Here is an 18,239-nt window from a genome sequence, read left to right on the forward strand (position 1 = left end):
TCAATTTGTAATTTTATGATTTGATATAAATGAATAATTTAATGCAAAATAATCTGTAATCTAAAAAATCAAAAAATACGTTTTTTGGGTTCACAATAATGACAAATAAAAAATATCGAATTGTTATTTTTTATTAAATAACAATTAGTAATTAAGCTAATCGAGGGGAAACGATTTATTACACCTAAAAAAATTTTTTTTGAGTATTATAAAACCAAAAATAATTGTCAAGAGAAAGAAATATATTCTTAATGTTGAAAACAATTTAATAAAAAAAGAAATTATCATTTTTTGGAGAGGGGCCTCTCTGCCCCACAAAAAAAAATTTTTTGTGCCTTTGTATCCACCAATGATGTGAAATGTAATTTTTCTTTATGTATATTACATATAAAAAATTTGAATTTAATGAAATTTGATCAACTTTCAGAATTTTTTTTTTCAACTTTTTTAAAGGATACCCCATTTTGCCCGCCAAAAATAAAAATTTCATGTTAACTAAAGTTTTGTGCATAGCAATAACTAATTAAATGAAAATTATTGTATATCAAATAATTTTACTATTTAAAAAATTTCAACTCTTGATATTAATTGTATACTCGGTAGACCGTTATGCCCTGGTCTTCTCTGTATACATATATATAGATACATGCAAAGTTGATAATTTTAATATTAAATAAAAATTTAACCCAGGCTGAGGCATTGGCCAATGGTCAGCTGCCAAGGCTCGGCTTGACAAAAATTAAACTATCGGACCTAGCCTCGGCCGATCCTCGGGCCAATGGTCAGCGGCCAAGGCTCGATTTAACAAAAATTAAACTATCGGGCCTGGCCCTGGCCGAGGCTCGGGCCAATGGTCACTACCCAAGGCTCGGCTTAAGTTAATGAAACCATTGGACCAAGCCTCGGCCTAGACTTGGGCCAATGGTTAGCTGCCAAGACTTGGCTTAACGTAATCAAACCATTGGGCCAAGCCCTGGCCGAGGCTTGGGCCAATGGTCAGCTGCCGAAGCTTGGCAAGTGACAACAGGGCCAAGGCTCGGCCTATCGTCAGCCTTGGCGATTCCTACCTGGGATGGGAACACAAGCGCGCGAAAATTTGAAAATGGTAATTAGTATATTACAGACCAAGGGAGGAAAGTGGAATATTCCAAGCCACGTGTGTAATTGTCTAGCCGAGCCGAAGGATTTTGACGTCATATTTTCCTCCGTGGTACAGGATTTTTCACCAGACCTGTACCTGAATGCCTCAATTTTTGTCTCTGTTTGCAGGGGAATAGCGCATACGCTAATTTTCATCATTTGTTCTCATTGAAGAAAATAATGATTTTCTTCCCTCCAAAAAGGGCGGGAATTCAAACTTTCGGTGCAGGTATGATAAAAAATTATGTATTACTACTAAGGTAAGACGACCAATAACGGAATCTTTATGGCATCCAAAAAATGATAGTTTTCTGAATCAAAGGACAGAAGGGTGTGTGTGTATGTGAGTGGAAGGGGGGGGGGTATAAAATAATTGAATAATCTGGCATTAGGATAGAAAATAGGTAATCAAGAATGAACGAATGTGATTATTTTTGAATTGATTATTTATTTAATTACCAATTTTGAATAACTTTCATTTCATCGATATTTTAGGTAATTATTTTGAATTATTTGAATTTTTTAAAAAAATGAGGTTTTGAATTTCCGCGATTTCCTTGTTAATTCAAATTACAAGATTCATCAGTGCAGTACCATTTAATCCACTAATATTTTCAACAGTTGACACGAACTTATTCGGGTCATTCCAGAGTTTAAAGTCATAGTTGGGTCCAACTACAATTCCAACTAAAACATCGACATCCGGATTTGTTTTCAAGGCACAAAACAAACCACTTCCGAGTTTTTCCTGTAAAATTTATTAAAACGGAATTATTTAATTTATTGGTTTAATAATTTAATATTTCAAAATCACTCATATATATATATATATATATATATATATATATATATATATATATATATATATATATATATATATATATACTTATATATATACTTATCCAAAAATTTAAAGGAACAAGAAAATTTTATAAATTTTATAGTGATTTTTGAAAGGCTGCATTTTCGTAAAAAATGATCGTATCAAAAAAATAAAAAAGCGAATTGAAGCTTGAAATCTCTAGTTTGAAGATCTTTCAGCAAAATAATTTTTTGAGCCACGGTTTTCGCGGAATCATAAGAAATAGCTCGAGACAAAATTTTTCTAAATTTTTTGGTTTTGTTTTCTGGGTCTACATGGCCGGAAAATTAAAAAAAAAAATTAATCTTCGGCTCGTTTAGGAAATTTATTCAGCTACAGTTTGCTTTGTTTTGTTTCTTTGTACGACAATTTGCTGCTGAGATATCAGCCTTCAAATGAAGAAGGATCTTTTTGTCTTTGATTATCGATATCCCAGCGACTAATGGTCTCACAGTAATTTTGAAGGTAGCTTTAGAAACTTGAATAAATCTCCCACAAGCCTCATTTTCGAATTTAAAAAAAAAAAAATTTTTTTTATCCTTAATATCAATTTGAAAAACCTACAAAAAATGGACTTTTTATGGTTTTTTAGTTAATCAACCGCTGCTTTAAGAATATTGATGGAAAGGTTAATGTTGCCAGGTAATTTTACAGCTTAATGTACCCCCAAAAGCCCTGGAAATTTTCAAATCGATCCATTGAACCGTTTGCCCAGGCCGATTGCTCAAAGTTTTACAAAGCAATTAAAGGAACAAGTTTTGTTCCTTAATTTGTGTAATCATTACCAAAATGGAAAAATTAATTTTTTTCGAATTTTCTTCCATTTTCCCTTTAGTTATTCAGTAAATGTAAGCCAAAGAGAAAAAAAATAAAAAATTTTCGAAAAACGAGATAAAACAAGAATTTTTTTACGTTTTACTCGGGGTTTTTTATTTTTTTGGGCAATTTCAAATAAGCAATTATATTTTGAACAAAATCGTTCTCTACCTCATTCCCTTAAAACTCCAGATATTTAAAAACATCTGAGCTTAAAAATTTATTTCCATGAAAATTCCGATAAAACCAAAAGCAGTAAAATGTCAATATTACACAGAAAAAACGGATTTCTTGGCGCAAAAAATTTTTTCTTGTTCTAAGAAAATTTTTACTTGACCCAAGAAATTTTTTGTATTATAAAGTGAAAAAAAAACTTTTCTTTGGGTAAAAAAAAATTTTCTCGGAACAAGAAAAAAATTTTTTAGGCGAGAAAAAAATTCTTGAGCCAAGAAAATTTTTGTCTTCAATTCATATTACAAAATATTTCTTGCGCCAAGAAATTCTTTTTTTCTGTGTAGATAAAAAAAAAAGTTGGGGAATAAACTTTTGAAAAATTTCATTACTCTCAAAATAAAAATTTGAGAGGTTCAAATTAATAAATTTGATGTTTTATAATTATAGTGATTTCGAAATAACGCTACTGGCTCAATGTACTCACAACATTTTTGGAACTGACACAATAAATATTAACAGGATTTCCAAAACGATTATCGAATAATACATCATCACAGTACGTAAATAGTGTCGTATCCCAACCATTATAATGTGGTACGTAACACTTTTTTGTATCAATATCATCAAGATTTGGATTTATTTTTACGTATCCATTTTTATCTTGTTTGTGTCCAACTGGTGCATCAGTTAAAACTACTGCTATTTTACGTTTAAAAGTAAGGAAAACTCCATCTAGGTCTTCACCGAAGGATATTTTTGTGACATTGACACGTATATCTTTTCTAATATTATGACTGTGGTATCTTTTGCTGATAACAATTCTAGTACTTTCATCCACATGATTGATACTACAAAAAAGTGTATACTAATTAATAACATATCCTAATATATTTTTTGTAATAAAAATTTTTTGGCATCGCTTTACTCCTCTTTGCTGGACTTCCGATTTAATTAAAATGAAAAATTTTATTTTATAAAATTTAATTTTTTAAAATTTACTTTTCAAGACAAACAGGATCAGTGATGTATGCTTGTGGTGCGATGAATGTACCATGACATGTACCACTATTTCTCCCTTTAGAAATTTTTAAATCCCATCCGTAAAACATATTAGCGGATTCATTGTATGGTTTAACGCCGGCTTTAATTGAATCGGACTGTACCAATATTCCGGTGTTAAGTAATAAAAACAACAGTTTAAAAATCATTTTTCCCGAAGAGAAAAAAAATTTGGTACAATAAATAATAATTATTAATTATGTGTACAGTCTTTAAGAACTCGAAAATAATTTCTGTGTCAATGTAAACTTATTTTTTTTTTGTGGAAAATTATAAAAAAACTCGTGTATTTATACTTCAAATTGGAATTTAAAAAAACTATTTATTATTATTATTCTCAAGCTATGAAATCTTCAGAAATATCAGCATATGTATATGACAATAGATATGTGAATTTTTTACTCTCAAGATAAGATTTTTGAAAAATATGTTAGTCGTGATCTTATAAAAAAATTTCCATTTTTTTCAAAGCCATTTTAATATTTTTTATGGCAAAATAGAAATAAAAATTCTTGCTTAATTTATCAGCTTTAATTTACTTTTAACAAAACTTTGCTAATTTCTTTCGTTATAAAGTTATAAAAAAAAGAAACGATAAAAGTAGAATTTTTTTATTTCGAAATCTTTAAGCGGTTCCAAATTCTAAACTTATTGACTGATTGGCTCATCTGCGAGCCTAATCAAGCTAGAAATTACTTCAAGGATAAATTGTATCGTTTCTTTGCGATCCGTCAAAAAATTTGAGTGCCATTCTGATGAAAAAAAGTTACGTTATATAAATTTTTGAACTCGTGGTATTTTTCCGAACTACTCCACATGAAGATTAGATTTTTTTTTTAAATAAAAAAAAAAATATTTTATGATGCTGATAATTTCGTGAAAAATTTTATATTCCAATAAATATACAAAAGTTCACGATTCAAAAGATAAATTTAAAAAAAAAAAATGTAAATCGTCAGCTTTAAAAAAAAACCATTAAAGCTTAAGTTACTGCAAAACCAGTGACTCATCTTTATCTATTAATTTTACTATTTTTTTTTTTTTTTTAATAATCACATACATGTACTTCAGCCTAATCAAGCTAAAAATTACTCCAAGAATAAATTGTATCGTTTCTTTGCGATCCGTCGGAAAATTTGGGTGCCATTCTGATGAAAAAGTTATGTTATATAAATTTTCGAACCTGTGGTATTTTTCCAACCTATATAAGGATTAGATTTTTTTTTTAAAACAAAAAAATAGATTTATTCTATGATTCTGATAATTTCGTAAAAATTTTATATTCCAATAAATATACAAAAGTTCACGATTCAAAAGATAAATTAAGAAAAAAAATGTAAATCGTGAGCTTTAAAAAAAACAGTTAAAGTTAAAGTTACTGCAAAACCAGTGACTCATCTTTTTCTATTAATGTTTATTTATTTTTTTTTTAAGGCCATTCTCAGACAGTGCCCCCCACTTTTTGAAATTTTCAATGACTTTCAACTGTCATAAGCGTATCAATTTTTTATGAATTTATTAAAAAAAAATTAAAGCATTAATTGAAAAAAGGACAACGTAGTCGTAATTTCGCTGATATATATATAGATTTAAAAAAAATTATTTTCACTTGACATCAATTCGGAGTTAAACAAAATTCGTTAAATAAATTTCAGTAAAATCGTCATGTCAATTTTATAATTCAAATTTTTTAATTTTGGCGGCTAAAATTTATTCAACTAATTTCGTTTAACTCCCAGTTGACATCAATTGTAAGTCATTTTTTTTAAATTCTATATCTCATCGAAATTACGACTACGCCGTCCTTTTTTCAATTAAGGTTTTAATTTATTTTTAATTAATTAATAAAATTTTAATACCGTTATGACAGTTGACAGGGGGGGGGGGGCACTGTCTGAGAATGCCCTTAATAATCATATATATGTATTTTAGAACCGATGCTATTTTTCGAATCTCTTTGAATAAATAGGACACTTAATAACAGAATGTCCTCCAGTTTAAATTATGGGTTTGCAATAGACTAGAATTCTACACGTAGCAAAAAAATCATAATATTCACTATCGTAGTGTAATATCTACTATCGTGTTAACATAACAAATATATAGTCGCGCCAAAGAATTAATTTTTCCTGTATAATATACAATACATTACTATCCGGCATGAATGAGCACGCACTATAATTAAAATGTCTAGTCTGAGTTTTTCGTACGGCGTCAAATAATTAGCTCTATAGACACCAAAATAATGAGCCTATGGTTTATTGTTCGGTTATTAGTCTTTAGGTAGACTCGTTCTCAGACGTGCTACTGCATTAACGCATTTTAAAATGATTTTATGGCGTCTATGTAAAAATTTTTAATTTTGACAAAATTTTAAAATAAAATACCAGTAAGTGAATATTTTAAAAAATATATTTATTGTGATTTAATCTTCTGTTGTAAAGAAAATTTTGTACAGAAATGGAGCAATCGCAGAAAATTGTAGGTGATTCATCATCATCATCATCAACTAATACCAGTAAAATGACCGGTCCCAATGAAGACACTATTCCTATAATTGTGTTCAGCATTCAATGGATGATTCATGTGCTCAGTGATTGCAAGAACCCCAAGTGTGAATTACTTAATTGCCGAAAAATGAAACAACTGCTTGTCCATTGCAAACGTTGCGACAAACAGATGATAGGCGGCTGTCAACTTTGTAAAATTTTCATGTCTCTGTGCTACTTTCACATGAACAATTGTCAAAAATCATCGAAATGTGTCGTCCCATTTTGTTCCACTATGAAGCACAAGTCGAATCAAAGTCTAAATGATTTGACTTCGAAAGATTATGAGATACTCGGTCTCGTGCCAGTACCAGTACCAATGTCTGAACCAGTGACCCAGAATCCGGGACCATCTGATGATCCATCACAGAAATCTGTAGCCAATTCATTAGAGCCAATTAATGAATTCCGACCGAATTCACGATCGGAGCCTTCGCCATTTTTGGTTCCTTCTCTTCCATCCATGCCAATCCTCGACCCGGAGGAATCTGCATCTTCGCGGAATAATCGGCCAGAGATTCCACCTGGACAACAAATAAAAATGGCTTCTATTAATAAACGGCCTATAAAATTTTCTGATTCACACTCAGCACAATCAGCTTCTCCCAAAAAACGGCCTAAGATTTTAACTGGACATCAAAGAAAACCAGCAGCTTTACATTCAACGGAACAATTGCCGACAACTTCTAAGCCGCGCCAATGTAAATATTGCCTTGTCTTTGATTATTTTGTATCATATTTTAAATCGCAAAGAAGGAAAGTAAATAAACAGAAAAACCGTATCAGCAAAGCAACTTGATATAATTCTGTATAAATTTACTTTGGCTGGCGGTAATTCATATTTTAGCTTTAAGTATAAACGAATGCAGCCATTTTTAATTCTTCTTACTACTAATGACACTTTGGCACTCAGTAATCACGTTATTTATTACTGTGTATTTACAATCTGCATGCTAACTATTTATAGATATATGATAAATTATCTAATGGTACAAAACTCTGAGTTCAATTACTGATAACAATTTCCTTAGCGCATGTAAAATTTAAATGTTTTAACTTCCGCTTAATAATTTTAACTCATACTTGTTAGTGAAAATCTAAATATTATCTGCCCATACGAAAAAATATATTCAGGCATATATGCCGGTAAAATAACATACATACGGCAATACTAAAAATATAAGCCGGATATATATACTATTTTGGTGCTTAATAATACTATTTACCCGCATGGAAAAGCTATATATTGTTAAAAATATATAAAAATATATATGATAAATATATGGCGGCAAAAATATATATATGTTCATGAATATATGTTTTTTACATATATTGGATTATATATTTTCAATAATATATTTCTTTTTATATAATATTTTATATTTCTCTATATAAATTATCTCATATAATGCTCAATATATTTTTGTCATATATATATATGAATGGTATATATGTAACTTCTAAAGTATAATATTATAAAATTTATATATATTTTGAGTCATATAATTAGTGATATATTGTCTGTATATAATTGATCATACATGGAAGAACTTATATGTTCAAATCTATGGTTTGCGGTATATTAAAGTTATATTTTTCCAATATATTGAAAATTAGATTTTTCACGATATATTGAAAATTATAGTCTTTATATTCCTATATTTTTTGAGAAGCTGCCCGATAGCATAGAAATGAAAATTAGAAACTAAAGTGCATGGTTTTTATTACGTAACATACCATAGTACAAAAAATATGTATAGTAACATATATTTGGCAATATATTGGCCGTTATATATTGCAAAATATATGTATTACCTTATATTTTGCAATATACTGGAAAAATTATATAAAAAATATACATCATACTGTATATTAATAAATATACTACTTTCAATACGATATATCAATATATAATAAAATGTATCAAGATACATATGCTAAACATACATAAAAAAAGTTATGTTCATAAATATATGATTAAAATATCATAGCAATATATTTTTTTTCAATATATTATCATATATATTAATACGGCAAAAATATAAATATTATTTTATATGTTGTGCAATATATCACATTATAATATTCATATATTTTTTCACATATAAAGTCTTTTCATGCGGGTAAAATAAATAACATAACATTGTAGCAAAAGTTATATGAAATATTTTAATAACTTGAAAAAATGCTTTTTTTTCTTTCACTTTTGCGTATATTTCAAAAATTTTTTACGGTATAGTAGCAATTTTAGTCAAGATTTATAATAACAATAGGGGTGAGAGGGCAAAAACGAGTCACCAGCTTTAAGAACAAATCGTGTCTCGTTTTATAATTACCTCGTACTTTACTACAACTCGACATTGTTTATATTTCGGTTGACTTACACAAGATCATTACCAAAGTTATTAAACTATCAGTATACATTTAGCTGCACAATAATTGCTTTTTAATGAATCATTGGAAATACTTCTTAGTAAATTTAAATATTTGTTATGACCCACCGGCTTAAGTGAGAGTCATTAAAGGGAAAGATTCTGTTACCCGCATTTTGCTTAATTACAACAACAAATTTTTTTCCCAGACCTTAGGTGCCATAATAATTATCATGTCTGGGATAATTTCATTAAATGAGACTCAGACTTTTTAACATAATGAGAAAGGTGATGGCGACAAAACGCATTAGATCTATCGTCTAATGAATAAGGGAGAATAATTACGAGATAATAATTACAAGTAACTGACCATATACAAAATTTGTGGTCTGTTATATTTTTGCAGGATATAAAAGGGCCTGTAAATTTAGTAAAATCACCAGTGTAAACTTTGAGTTGCAAGGAGCACGTCTATAACAGACTACAGGACAATTTGCCTAGTTCAATTATTCAGTTAGTGTGGTTCAGTTGATATCGTTCAGTGTCCTGTTACAACATATTCACGTATTTTAATAAACTTTTACTTTGTGCATACAAACGTTAACCAAGGATTTTAATTTTACAAGGATCTTTTTTAAAAAAGTAAGGAAATATTTTAAAAACTATTATTTATTTATATTAATTTTTTTTTTTTATTTAAAACGGCAAATATTGTGCGTGTGCTAAAAACGGTCCGTAATTTGTGTTAATTATTTTGTGTTAAATTGAAAAATTTCACTGTTATTTTAAAATTATAAATCGGCTTACAATTTAACACTACACGGAAAGAATTTTTTGATAAAAATTACTCTGTAATTTCGAGTAATCCTGGGCCGTTGCAAAAAATTGGTATTTTTGTTTTAAATTTAATATTTTTTGTTTAAATATTAACGTTGCTAGACCATGTTTTACTCTACTACTGAGTAGTTTTTTAAAAGTATTATATTTAATCGATTATTGTAAATATCTCATCTTAATCTATCATAATTTTTACTCTATGCGATTAATTTTTACCCCCTAATATACCATTCTTTTGAACCCATTAACTTTTTGATGAAAAACTGCTTATAACTCGAATAAATTTTTTTATTTATGGGAGTAATTTTTACTCTAAACTGCAGGGTAATATTTCAGTAGTCTCCGCTAATCTTCGGTTAATATCGGCTCCAATTAAATTTCTTTTATTTTGCTCGCGACAACTTACATGTTACGCACACAAACGTAGGCTTGGAAAAAAAGACGATCTCTGTATCTCTCTATAACTTGATATTTATTTTAAAATTAAAAAAAAATTTGTATCTTTTCTTTTTCAACACAATAAGAGACATTTTTTTTTTTTATTCTTTTTCAAAATATTTATTTTAAGTCATATTCTGAGGCAATTAGATGGTTATTAAATTTTTTTATGGAAATTTCAGCCTATTAATTGTAATTTTTATTGCAATTCAATATAAATTTTATAAATCGAACCATCAACTTTTTATCATAACCTTCGAGTAAAAATTAAATTAGAGAGAATTTATTTAGACAGCCGCTAGGTGTAATTTTTACTCGCAATTGTGAGTAAAAATTAATCTGATTGATTTTTACTCACTGAAAGAGTCAAATTTCGTAATTCGAAAGTAAAAAGTAGTAATGGCCCAAGATTACTCGATTTAGAGTAATTTTTAGAATAAATAACATGGCAATATTCGTACGGAAATTCTTTCCGTATACCTTCATGAAAAAAATTTATTAAAAAAATACATTTTTCATTTGGCCGATTTTTGTATATATATTTATATATTTTTTATGTTTTTTTTTATATTCTATAACATATATTTTTTTCATGGTGGTGAATATTTTAGCAAACTCAATCAGCCAGCAAAAATATTGTCATCATAAATAAATAAAAATTTCGTAATTTTAAGGAAATTTTGCTTGTGTAATTTTCTTTTCTGTTTTGAAAATTTTAAAACACATATTCTCTCTTAGAGAAGCGCCAGTGTAAAAATTATTTCATTTTATGTTTTTCTATTCTGAGTACGGCCAGATATAATTTTCTTCGTGTATTTAATTTAATTCACTATATAAACCAAAAATTTTATTTTTCAGAATTTTGACTTTCTACATCAGTGACTTCAACTACGAACTACATCAAAAATAAAAATGGCGCCAACTTTTAAAAATACGGATTACAGTAGTCCATCAACTTCAGAATCGACGAGCAGTTCATCTGAAGACACAGATATGAGACCAGAAGAGTACATTATGTGGATCGTCCACGCATATTGCCTTTGTAAAGCTGGCGGATGTGAACTTTTCAACTGTCAGCAAATCCACAGAGTGATCACGCATCTTGGGAAATGTGACAGAAGACCCAGAGGTCCATGTCATATTTGCCAGCAATTTATTTCTCTGTGTTACCACCACGTAAAAAGTTGCAAAGTGGAACCTGCCTGCCGGATGCCATTTTGTACGGACATAAGAGAAAATGTCCAGCGTCGAGAGACCACGCCCAGATTTCGGGATACTTACAAACAGCTCGGTCTCCAGCAAGTGCCGTTACCGGAATCCCTTCGACGGAAAGTACTAATACTTTTATCATCTGTAGCGAAGCCTGGTAATCAAGAGATGGATTCTTCTGTTCAACGTTTACTAAATGATATGACTACAAGTTACGAACCGGAGCCTCGTCCAGAAATTAATATTAGGGAAAGGGTAGCTTCTCTATTCACTCCCATGTCAACTGATTCTCCTTTCGCACACGATTCTAAATGTACGTGTGCCCTTTGTTGGCGCGTATATGACGCTCATGCTCGATTTTTAACTCAATATTGACCAATGAACAAATAAATATGAGTAAAATGATTCATTCATTTTTATTGGGACTGCCAATGGCGGTAAATTTTATTGTTTTTATAAACTGTACCTATTGACATTAATATGATTCATGTATGTTTGGAGTATTGTCTAATAAACTTTTAATTTTTACTTTAATTAATTGTCTGTATGTTTATATATTTCTCAAATTATACGGCTGCCCAATTTCGAAACACAGTAAGTGAAAAATTTTTAAGAATCGATTTTTGAATATTTTTAGTTCCACTTTTTGTGAACATGATTCAATGTATACTTTAAAGATTTTATTTTTGTCAGTTACTGTGTTTTGAAATTGGGCAGCCGTATACTATTACCTTAAAAAAAATTTCTTGTAAAATTAAAAATTTAAATTTAGATAGTAAATATTTTTTCAACTAAGACTAAATTACTGGAATGAATTTTGAATTTTGCCGCTTCTGATGCAGGTTAAAATTTTGAAAAATTAATAAAATAGAATAACTTGAAACGAAAATTATATTTGAGAGAAAAAAAAATTCTTGATTCAAGTAAAATTTTTTTTCTAGAATTATACAGGTAGAAAATTACAGTAAAATTCACGATGTTAAGATCGTAATCGGGTGTTCTCGTGACTTAAGACTGTTTATTTATATCGTTTATATGGATCTTGAATATATTCTATTATAAAATATACTATATATAAGTAAATATAATAATATATACTAGTATAAAAATCTGTCATTTTGGAATATATTCCAAAATGACAGATTTTTATACTCCCTTAGGTTTTAGGAAGCTTTTCAAATCCAAAAAAGTCTGCATAGAAAAAAAAGGATTCATTGACACAAAAAATCTTTACTCGCCTAAAGAAAATTTTTACTTACCCCAATAAATTTTTTGCATTGTGAATTGAAAACAAAAATTTACTTAGAACTAGAAAAAATTACTTGGTGCAAGGAATTATTTCTTGACCAAGATAGTAGTTTATCTAGTCTTAGACTCGATTGTACTAGATAAATACATTAGTTTTTGTGACAGATATTTGAAATTTACTACATTTAGTGCCTAAAAATGGCAGGTTATAAATCCGCGTTTATTTATTTGGTAAGATTGTTTTGAGTATTTGTTGAAAATTAGAGAGAAGTCGGTAAGTGGACGAATTAAAATGATAATAAATTTTGTCACAAGATGGCTCGTTAAGTTACTTCGATATTTTTTGGTCGTTTGCTATCGCACATATAACCAAAAAATATTTTTTGATCCGATGATGACGTCACTATTAGAACGATTAGGTATCTTTTTTACCAGCTGTATCTTATCTAATATTTTTAGCTGCCGGCTATAGGCGCTAAATGTCGTAGATTTCAAGTGTCTGTCACAAAAATAGATTTTTTTTGACCATGACTGCCGCAACTTTTACAGTATTATACTCCGACAATCAATATACTAATTACAAATGGAAAAACTAATTACGACAACACATCACGCAATGAAGTAAAAGCCTTCTTTTCATCGGAAAATATTATCGCGATATTATTAGTCGTAACTGCAAAACTGTAAAGTAAACACGTCAGCATAATATTCATAGAATAACACCCGGAAAATAAAAATGATAGAGCATGTGAATTTAAACAAATTGAAGTTAAAATTAAATTATAGTAAAGATAAATCAGCATACAATCGTTACTTTTCATTCATTCGATTTATTCTATGGAAAATAACTGGATTATCGCCGTGGAAATTTGAGTCTTCTGGAATATTCCATGAAAGCAAAATCAATAGTAGTGATAAAAATGATGTATGCAGTGTTTCATATGTAGGATCATGTTATAATATTTTGGTATTTTTGGCTATCGATTCATTTGCGGTTTACCGACTTCTTGACCAATCATTCAATAGAAATTATCCAGGGCCAATATTGTCCTTGATAATTGTTAAATTTTTGTTCATTGCATTGTTGTGCGCGAGTTTGATTCCGCTAATGTACATCATTTGGCAGAAGATAATCATAACAGTTAATAATGAATTTGAAAATGTAGATGAGATATTGGGTAAATGCACAGATTATGAAATTAAAAAGAGCCACTTAAATAATGTCATATTTATTGTTAATTTGTTTACGAAAATTTGTCTGATCCTGGTCTTGGATCTGTTCTACTATTCAACGGAAAGAGTATTTTATGAAATAATACCTAGTATTATTAGTAGTGGGGTGATAATACAATACGCGACGCAGCTTAATAGGGTAAACAAAAGATTCAAAAGTATAAATTTGGCAATTTTAAAGTTAGGCGATTTTAAAATCAGCGCTAGCTTAACGCAAGTGTCATCTGTAACACAAACAGTACTGTCGCGTGAATCGATTATTTATGAAATTGAAAATATAAAATGTGCTTACATAAAATTGTGTGAAATGAGTGAAAATATTGCAGACTTTTATGGAATACCTATTTTGATTGCAATTTTTTCATTTGCTGTTAGAAGTATCTTTACTGTGTACTTTACTATTCTGTCATTGGTTAAGATCCAACTGGAAAATATTGTATGGTATCAGAATGGAATACGTATCTTGTGGATTATTTTTCTATTTACGGTGTTGACATCTAGTGTAACAACAATTACAAAACAGGTATTTTAATTTAGAGGCACTAATTTTTTTCCAGGCCACGAACCGGGAAATATAATGGAAATGTCAGAGAATTTCGAAAAGTAGAGAATTAAATTGTAACAGTTCAAAATTTAAAAAATTTTAAATTATACACTAGTTAAAAAAATTAAGGGATGTCAAAAAAATTTCAAATTTTAAAGTGATTTTGAACAGATTGTACTCGAAGGAAAATGGTCATACGACAAAAACAAAAAAGGCAAATTGTAGCTTCAAGTGTCTAGTTTTTTGATCTGGTCTTTAAATTTTTTTATTACACGGAAAAAAATTAATCGTGAATGCAACATGATGCAGTCATGTTGCATTCACATGATGAAATCATGTTGCATTCACATGATTTGTCATGTTGCATTCACATGATAGTCATGTTGCGGTAACATGAGAAAATCATGTGGCATTCACATGATTTGTCATGTTGCATTCACATGATAATCATGTTGCGGTAACATGAGAAAATCATGTGGCATTCACATGATTTGTCATGTTGCATTCACATGATAATCATGTTGCGGTAACATGAGAAAAATCATGTTGCATTCACATGATTTGTCATGTTGCATTCACATGATAATCATGTTGCGGTAACATGAGAAAAATCATGTTGCATTCACATGATTTGTCATGTTGCATTCACATGATAATCATGTTGCGGTAACATGAGAAGATCATGTTGCATTCACATGATTATCTCATGTTACCGCAACATGATTATCATGTGAATGCAACATGACAAATCATGTGAATGCCACATGATTTTCTCATGTTACCGCAACATGATTATCATGTAGCCGAAACATGACAAATCATGTGAATTCAACATGATTTTCTCATGTTACCGCAACATGACTATCATGTGAATGCAACATGACAAATCATGTGAATGCAACATGACAAATCATGTGAATGCAACATGACTGCATCATGTTGCATTCACGATTAATTTTTTTCCGTGTATGTGCGGTTCCGGAGTAATCCTAAGAAAACTATCGGAAAATAAATTTACCAAATTTTTGGTCGTCTTAAAAACGGTCTTCGAGCTTCAATAAATTTTTTTCGATAATTATGATTGATTTTTGTTTGCTCCGGAACCGCGCATAATAAAAAAATTTAAAGACCCAGCTCAGAAAACTAGACACTTGAAGCTACAGTTTGACTTTTTGTTTTTATTGTACGACCATTTTCCTTCGAGTTACAAACTGTTGAAAATTAATAAAAAATTTGAAATTTTTTTAATATCCCTTAATTTTTGTAACCAGTGTATTTTTAATTTATTTAAATCATTAAATTTCTTATTAAATATTTAAACTTATACATTTTTAACATCGAATAATCAAAAGTAGGCAACATTAATTTATTTTATTGCCATTTTTTTCTGGTTTCTCGTATGATTTAATTATCAAATTTAATTATTAAAAATGAAAATATAATAAAAACTTTGAATATCTAAATGATACGAACAAAATTTCTAAATCAAGGAAAAATGTGAAAAACTTTACTGGACACCGGGAAATATCAGGGAATTTTTAAATCATTTCTTTGTGGCCAGCCTGTTTTCATACAATATAGTTTTCAAAATTAACGAGTGTTTATATTTTTCAGAACAAGAAACTGGCAAGAATTATAAACTCGCTGACGGATCGATATACAATGGATGAGAAAATAAAAAAAAATGTAAATAAACTTTTATTTCTTGTAAAAATATAGGGGAAGAAGGGTCGGGGAAACCGGGCTGCTTAACAAAAAAATTTTGAAAATGACAAAGTTGGAGTTTTTTATCAGAATAAATGTTTAGCTGTTTCTTAACTTCCGTGAATTAACCCCTTCCCGGTTTGGAGTCTAGAGGAGTTTCGGTGTGGGCTGTGTGGGGATAAAACCAATCACAGTTCTTAGTAAGGCTGTGTGAGTATCGGTTCAATCGTATTAGTGAATGCTCCTCCTTCTACTATTTTGTCTGCCCCTTCTCTACTAAATAAGCTAGCTCTCTCACTTGAAAACGAAGACGTAATGTATCTAAATGGAACCTTTTCGAGGAATGAAAATAAAAAAAAACAAAATGGAAAGTAAAGAATCTACTGGATCTAGATTTTGGAAATGTTTCGCAAAGTGCTAGTATGTCAACCGTAAATTGCAACCGGCCCCAATTACCCCTCAAGTCACTTTTAAGCAGTAAAATTACATAAATTTTTTTAATTTTCGTTGAGTGAAAAACTTTTCGATCTATAGGTACATAAGACGTACATCCGAATTAAGAGTAGGGATTCAAAGTCAACCGGGAAAGGGTTAGATCAAACCAAAAATCGTTTATCGTTTTCCTTTAGACTGGGTTATAAATTAGGAATAAGAAGATTATAATTTTTCACTTTAATAATTTTTTATTACCATTTTTTGCGTATAAAAAGCATTGAGTTCAAATTTTAAAAGAGGGCATAAGCATAAGTAAGAAAAGTGTAGACAATGCGCAAGCTCTATAGATCTGCGCATGCGCATTACAACCAAGGGATTATTTGATCTCATGAAAATTGACGTCACTCAATACGTGATGATAAAAATTTTAAGTACAAATAATACACAATTACTTATCATATAATAAAATAATTAATCATTTTTGATCAACAGTTGGCCAAATTTTCTAATGACCTCTGGCATTTAAAGGTTGAATTAACTGCTTGTGATATCATACCACTAGATCGTACGCTTCTAGCGATTGTAAGTTGAATTAATTACTTTAATTTCTAATTGAATTAATGAACTTTGTAACATTCATTATAACTAACGAGTCTTTTTTTCTAGATTACTGGTACAATCGCAACGTATCTTGTCATTGGTGTTCAATTCGCCCTTAGTACACGTTCTCGTACATGATTGAATTAATATTTAAAAATTTGTTTGCTTTCGCGTGTAACTAAGTAACTTCTTATTGTGTAATTATTCGTGATTAAAATCTATCCTTATTTCACTGAAAAATTAAATTAAATAATTTGTATCGCTAATGAAAAATAAACTGATAAAATTACTGATTTATTAAATTCATGGCAATGTTTTTTTTTCTTTAATTAATTATCATAATTATAGAAATAAAAAAATAGTAATAGTAATTAGCATATTACACACCAAGAAAGGTAAGTATAGTATTTTACACACCTAGGGCAGTAAGGTAAGAAATCTCTCAGATCATCAACAAACATGTGATCTGAGGCTTTCTTATTTACTGCCCTACACTGAAAAAAATAAACGGTAGCCGCTACCGATTATTTCGGTAACTGATACCGATTACTTCGGTGGCCGTTACTGATTGGAATCGGTACCAGTTACCGAAAAAAATCGGTAGTAACTACCGATTGCCAATCGGTAGTTACTACAGATTATTTTTCGGTAGTTGCTACCGATTATTTCGGTACCAGTTGCCAAAATAATCGGTAGCTGCTACCGATTGATTCTGATAGCCACTACCGATTATTCCGGTAACAGTTACCGAAAATTAGGTAACTGTTACCGAAATAATCGGTAGCGGCTACCGAAAAATAATCTGTAGTAACTACCGATTGCCAATAGGTGGCTGCTACCGATTATTTTTTTCAGTGTAGGTGTGTAATATACTATGTTATTACTAGGGTAAGACGAACAATGACAGGATTTTTATGGCATTCGAAAAGTGATAGTTTTGTGAATCATAGAATGACAGAAGGGTGTGTATGAGTGTAGGAGTGGGGGGGGGGATAAAATTATTAAATAATCAGACAATT

General features: G+C 29.7%; 2 protein-coding genes across 6 annotated transcripts; one reads left to right on the forward strand and one right to left on the reverse strand.

Annotated features, from left to right (window-relative positions):
• Positions 1-1,568: 1,568 nt before the first annotated feature.
• On the reverse strand, positions 1,569-4,324 carry LOC130667528 (uncharacterized). Its single transcript, XM_057469167.1, has 3 exons — positions 3,992-4,324; positions 3,477-3,840; positions 1,569-1,888 (listed from the first exon to the last, which is right to left on the reverse strand). Exons 1-3 carry the CDS (start codon positions 4,198-4,200, stop codon positions 1,706-1,708), a joined length of 756 nt encoding a protein of 251 aa, XP_057325150.1. The 5' UTR covers positions 4,201-4,324; the 3' UTR covers positions 1,569-1,705.
• A 1,650-nt stretch (positions 4,325-5,974) lies between these two features.
• On the forward strand, positions 5,975-17,613 carry LOC130675282 (histone acetyltransferase p300-like). Of its 5 annotated transcripts, none has more exons than XR_008991270.1 (4): positions 5,977-7,301; positions 16,096-16,167; positions 17,113-17,202; positions 17,287-17,528. XR_008991270.1 is itself a non-coding variant. In XM_057480846.1 (4 exons), the coding sequence occupies exons 1-4, from the start codon at positions 13,441-13,443 to the stop codon at positions 17,356-17,358; spliced, it is 1,254 nt and encodes a 417-aa protein (XP_057336829.1). In that variant the 5' UTR covers positions 12,664-13,440; the 3' UTR covers positions 17,359-17,613. The 5 variants fall into 5 exon arrangements, 2 of the variants coding, with proteins under 2 accessions (XP_057336846.1, XP_057336829.1); XR_008991265.1 differs by lacking the exons at positions 16,096-16,167; positions 17,113-17,202; positions 17,287-17,528 and adding exons at positions 9,379-9,614; positions 11,106-11,990 and having other exon boundaries at positions 5,987-6,440; positions 6,496-7,301; XR_008991264.1 differs by lacking the exons at positions 16,096-16,167; positions 17,113-17,202; positions 17,287-17,528 and adding exons at positions 9,379-9,614; positions 11,106-11,990 and having other exon boundaries at positions 5,992-6,440; positions 6,510-7,301.
• The last annotated feature ends 626 nt before the right edge of the window (positions 17,614-18,239 follow it).

This window comes from Microplitis mediator, chromosome 1 (genome assembly GCF_029852145.1).
Source record: "Microplitis mediator isolate UGA2020A chromosome 1, iyMicMedi2.1, whole genome shotgun sequence".
In the NCBI taxonomy this organism is placed as follows: domain Eukaryota; kingdom Metazoa; phylum Arthropoda; class Insecta; order Hymenoptera; family Braconidae; genus Microplitis; species Microplitis mediator.

Coding starts and splice junctions, on each gene's coding strand:
- LOC130667528 (XM_057469167.1), bottom strand. CDS start 4,200: ATGATTTTTAAACTGTTGTTTTTATTACTTAACACCGGAATATTGGTA. Junction 3,841..3,991: donor GATCCTGTTTGTCTTGAAAA/GTAAATTTTAAA, acceptor ACTTTTTTGTAG/TATCAATCATGTGGATGAAA. Junction 1,889..3,476: donor GTGTCAGTTCCAAAAATGTT/GTGAGTACATTG, acceptor TAAATTTTACAG/GAAAAACTCGGAAGTGGTTT.
- LOC130675282 (XM_057480846.1), top strand. CDS start 13,441: ATGATAGAGCATGTGAATTTAAACAAATTGAAGTTAAAATTAAATTAT. Junction 16,168..17,112: donor ATGAGAAAATAAAAAAAAAT/GTAAATAAACTT, acceptor TTTGATCAACAG/TTGGCCAAATTTTCTAATGA. Junction 17,203..17,286: donor ATCGTACGCTTCTAGCGATT/GTAAGTTGAATT, acceptor CTTTTTTTCTAG/ATTACTGGTACAATCGCAAC.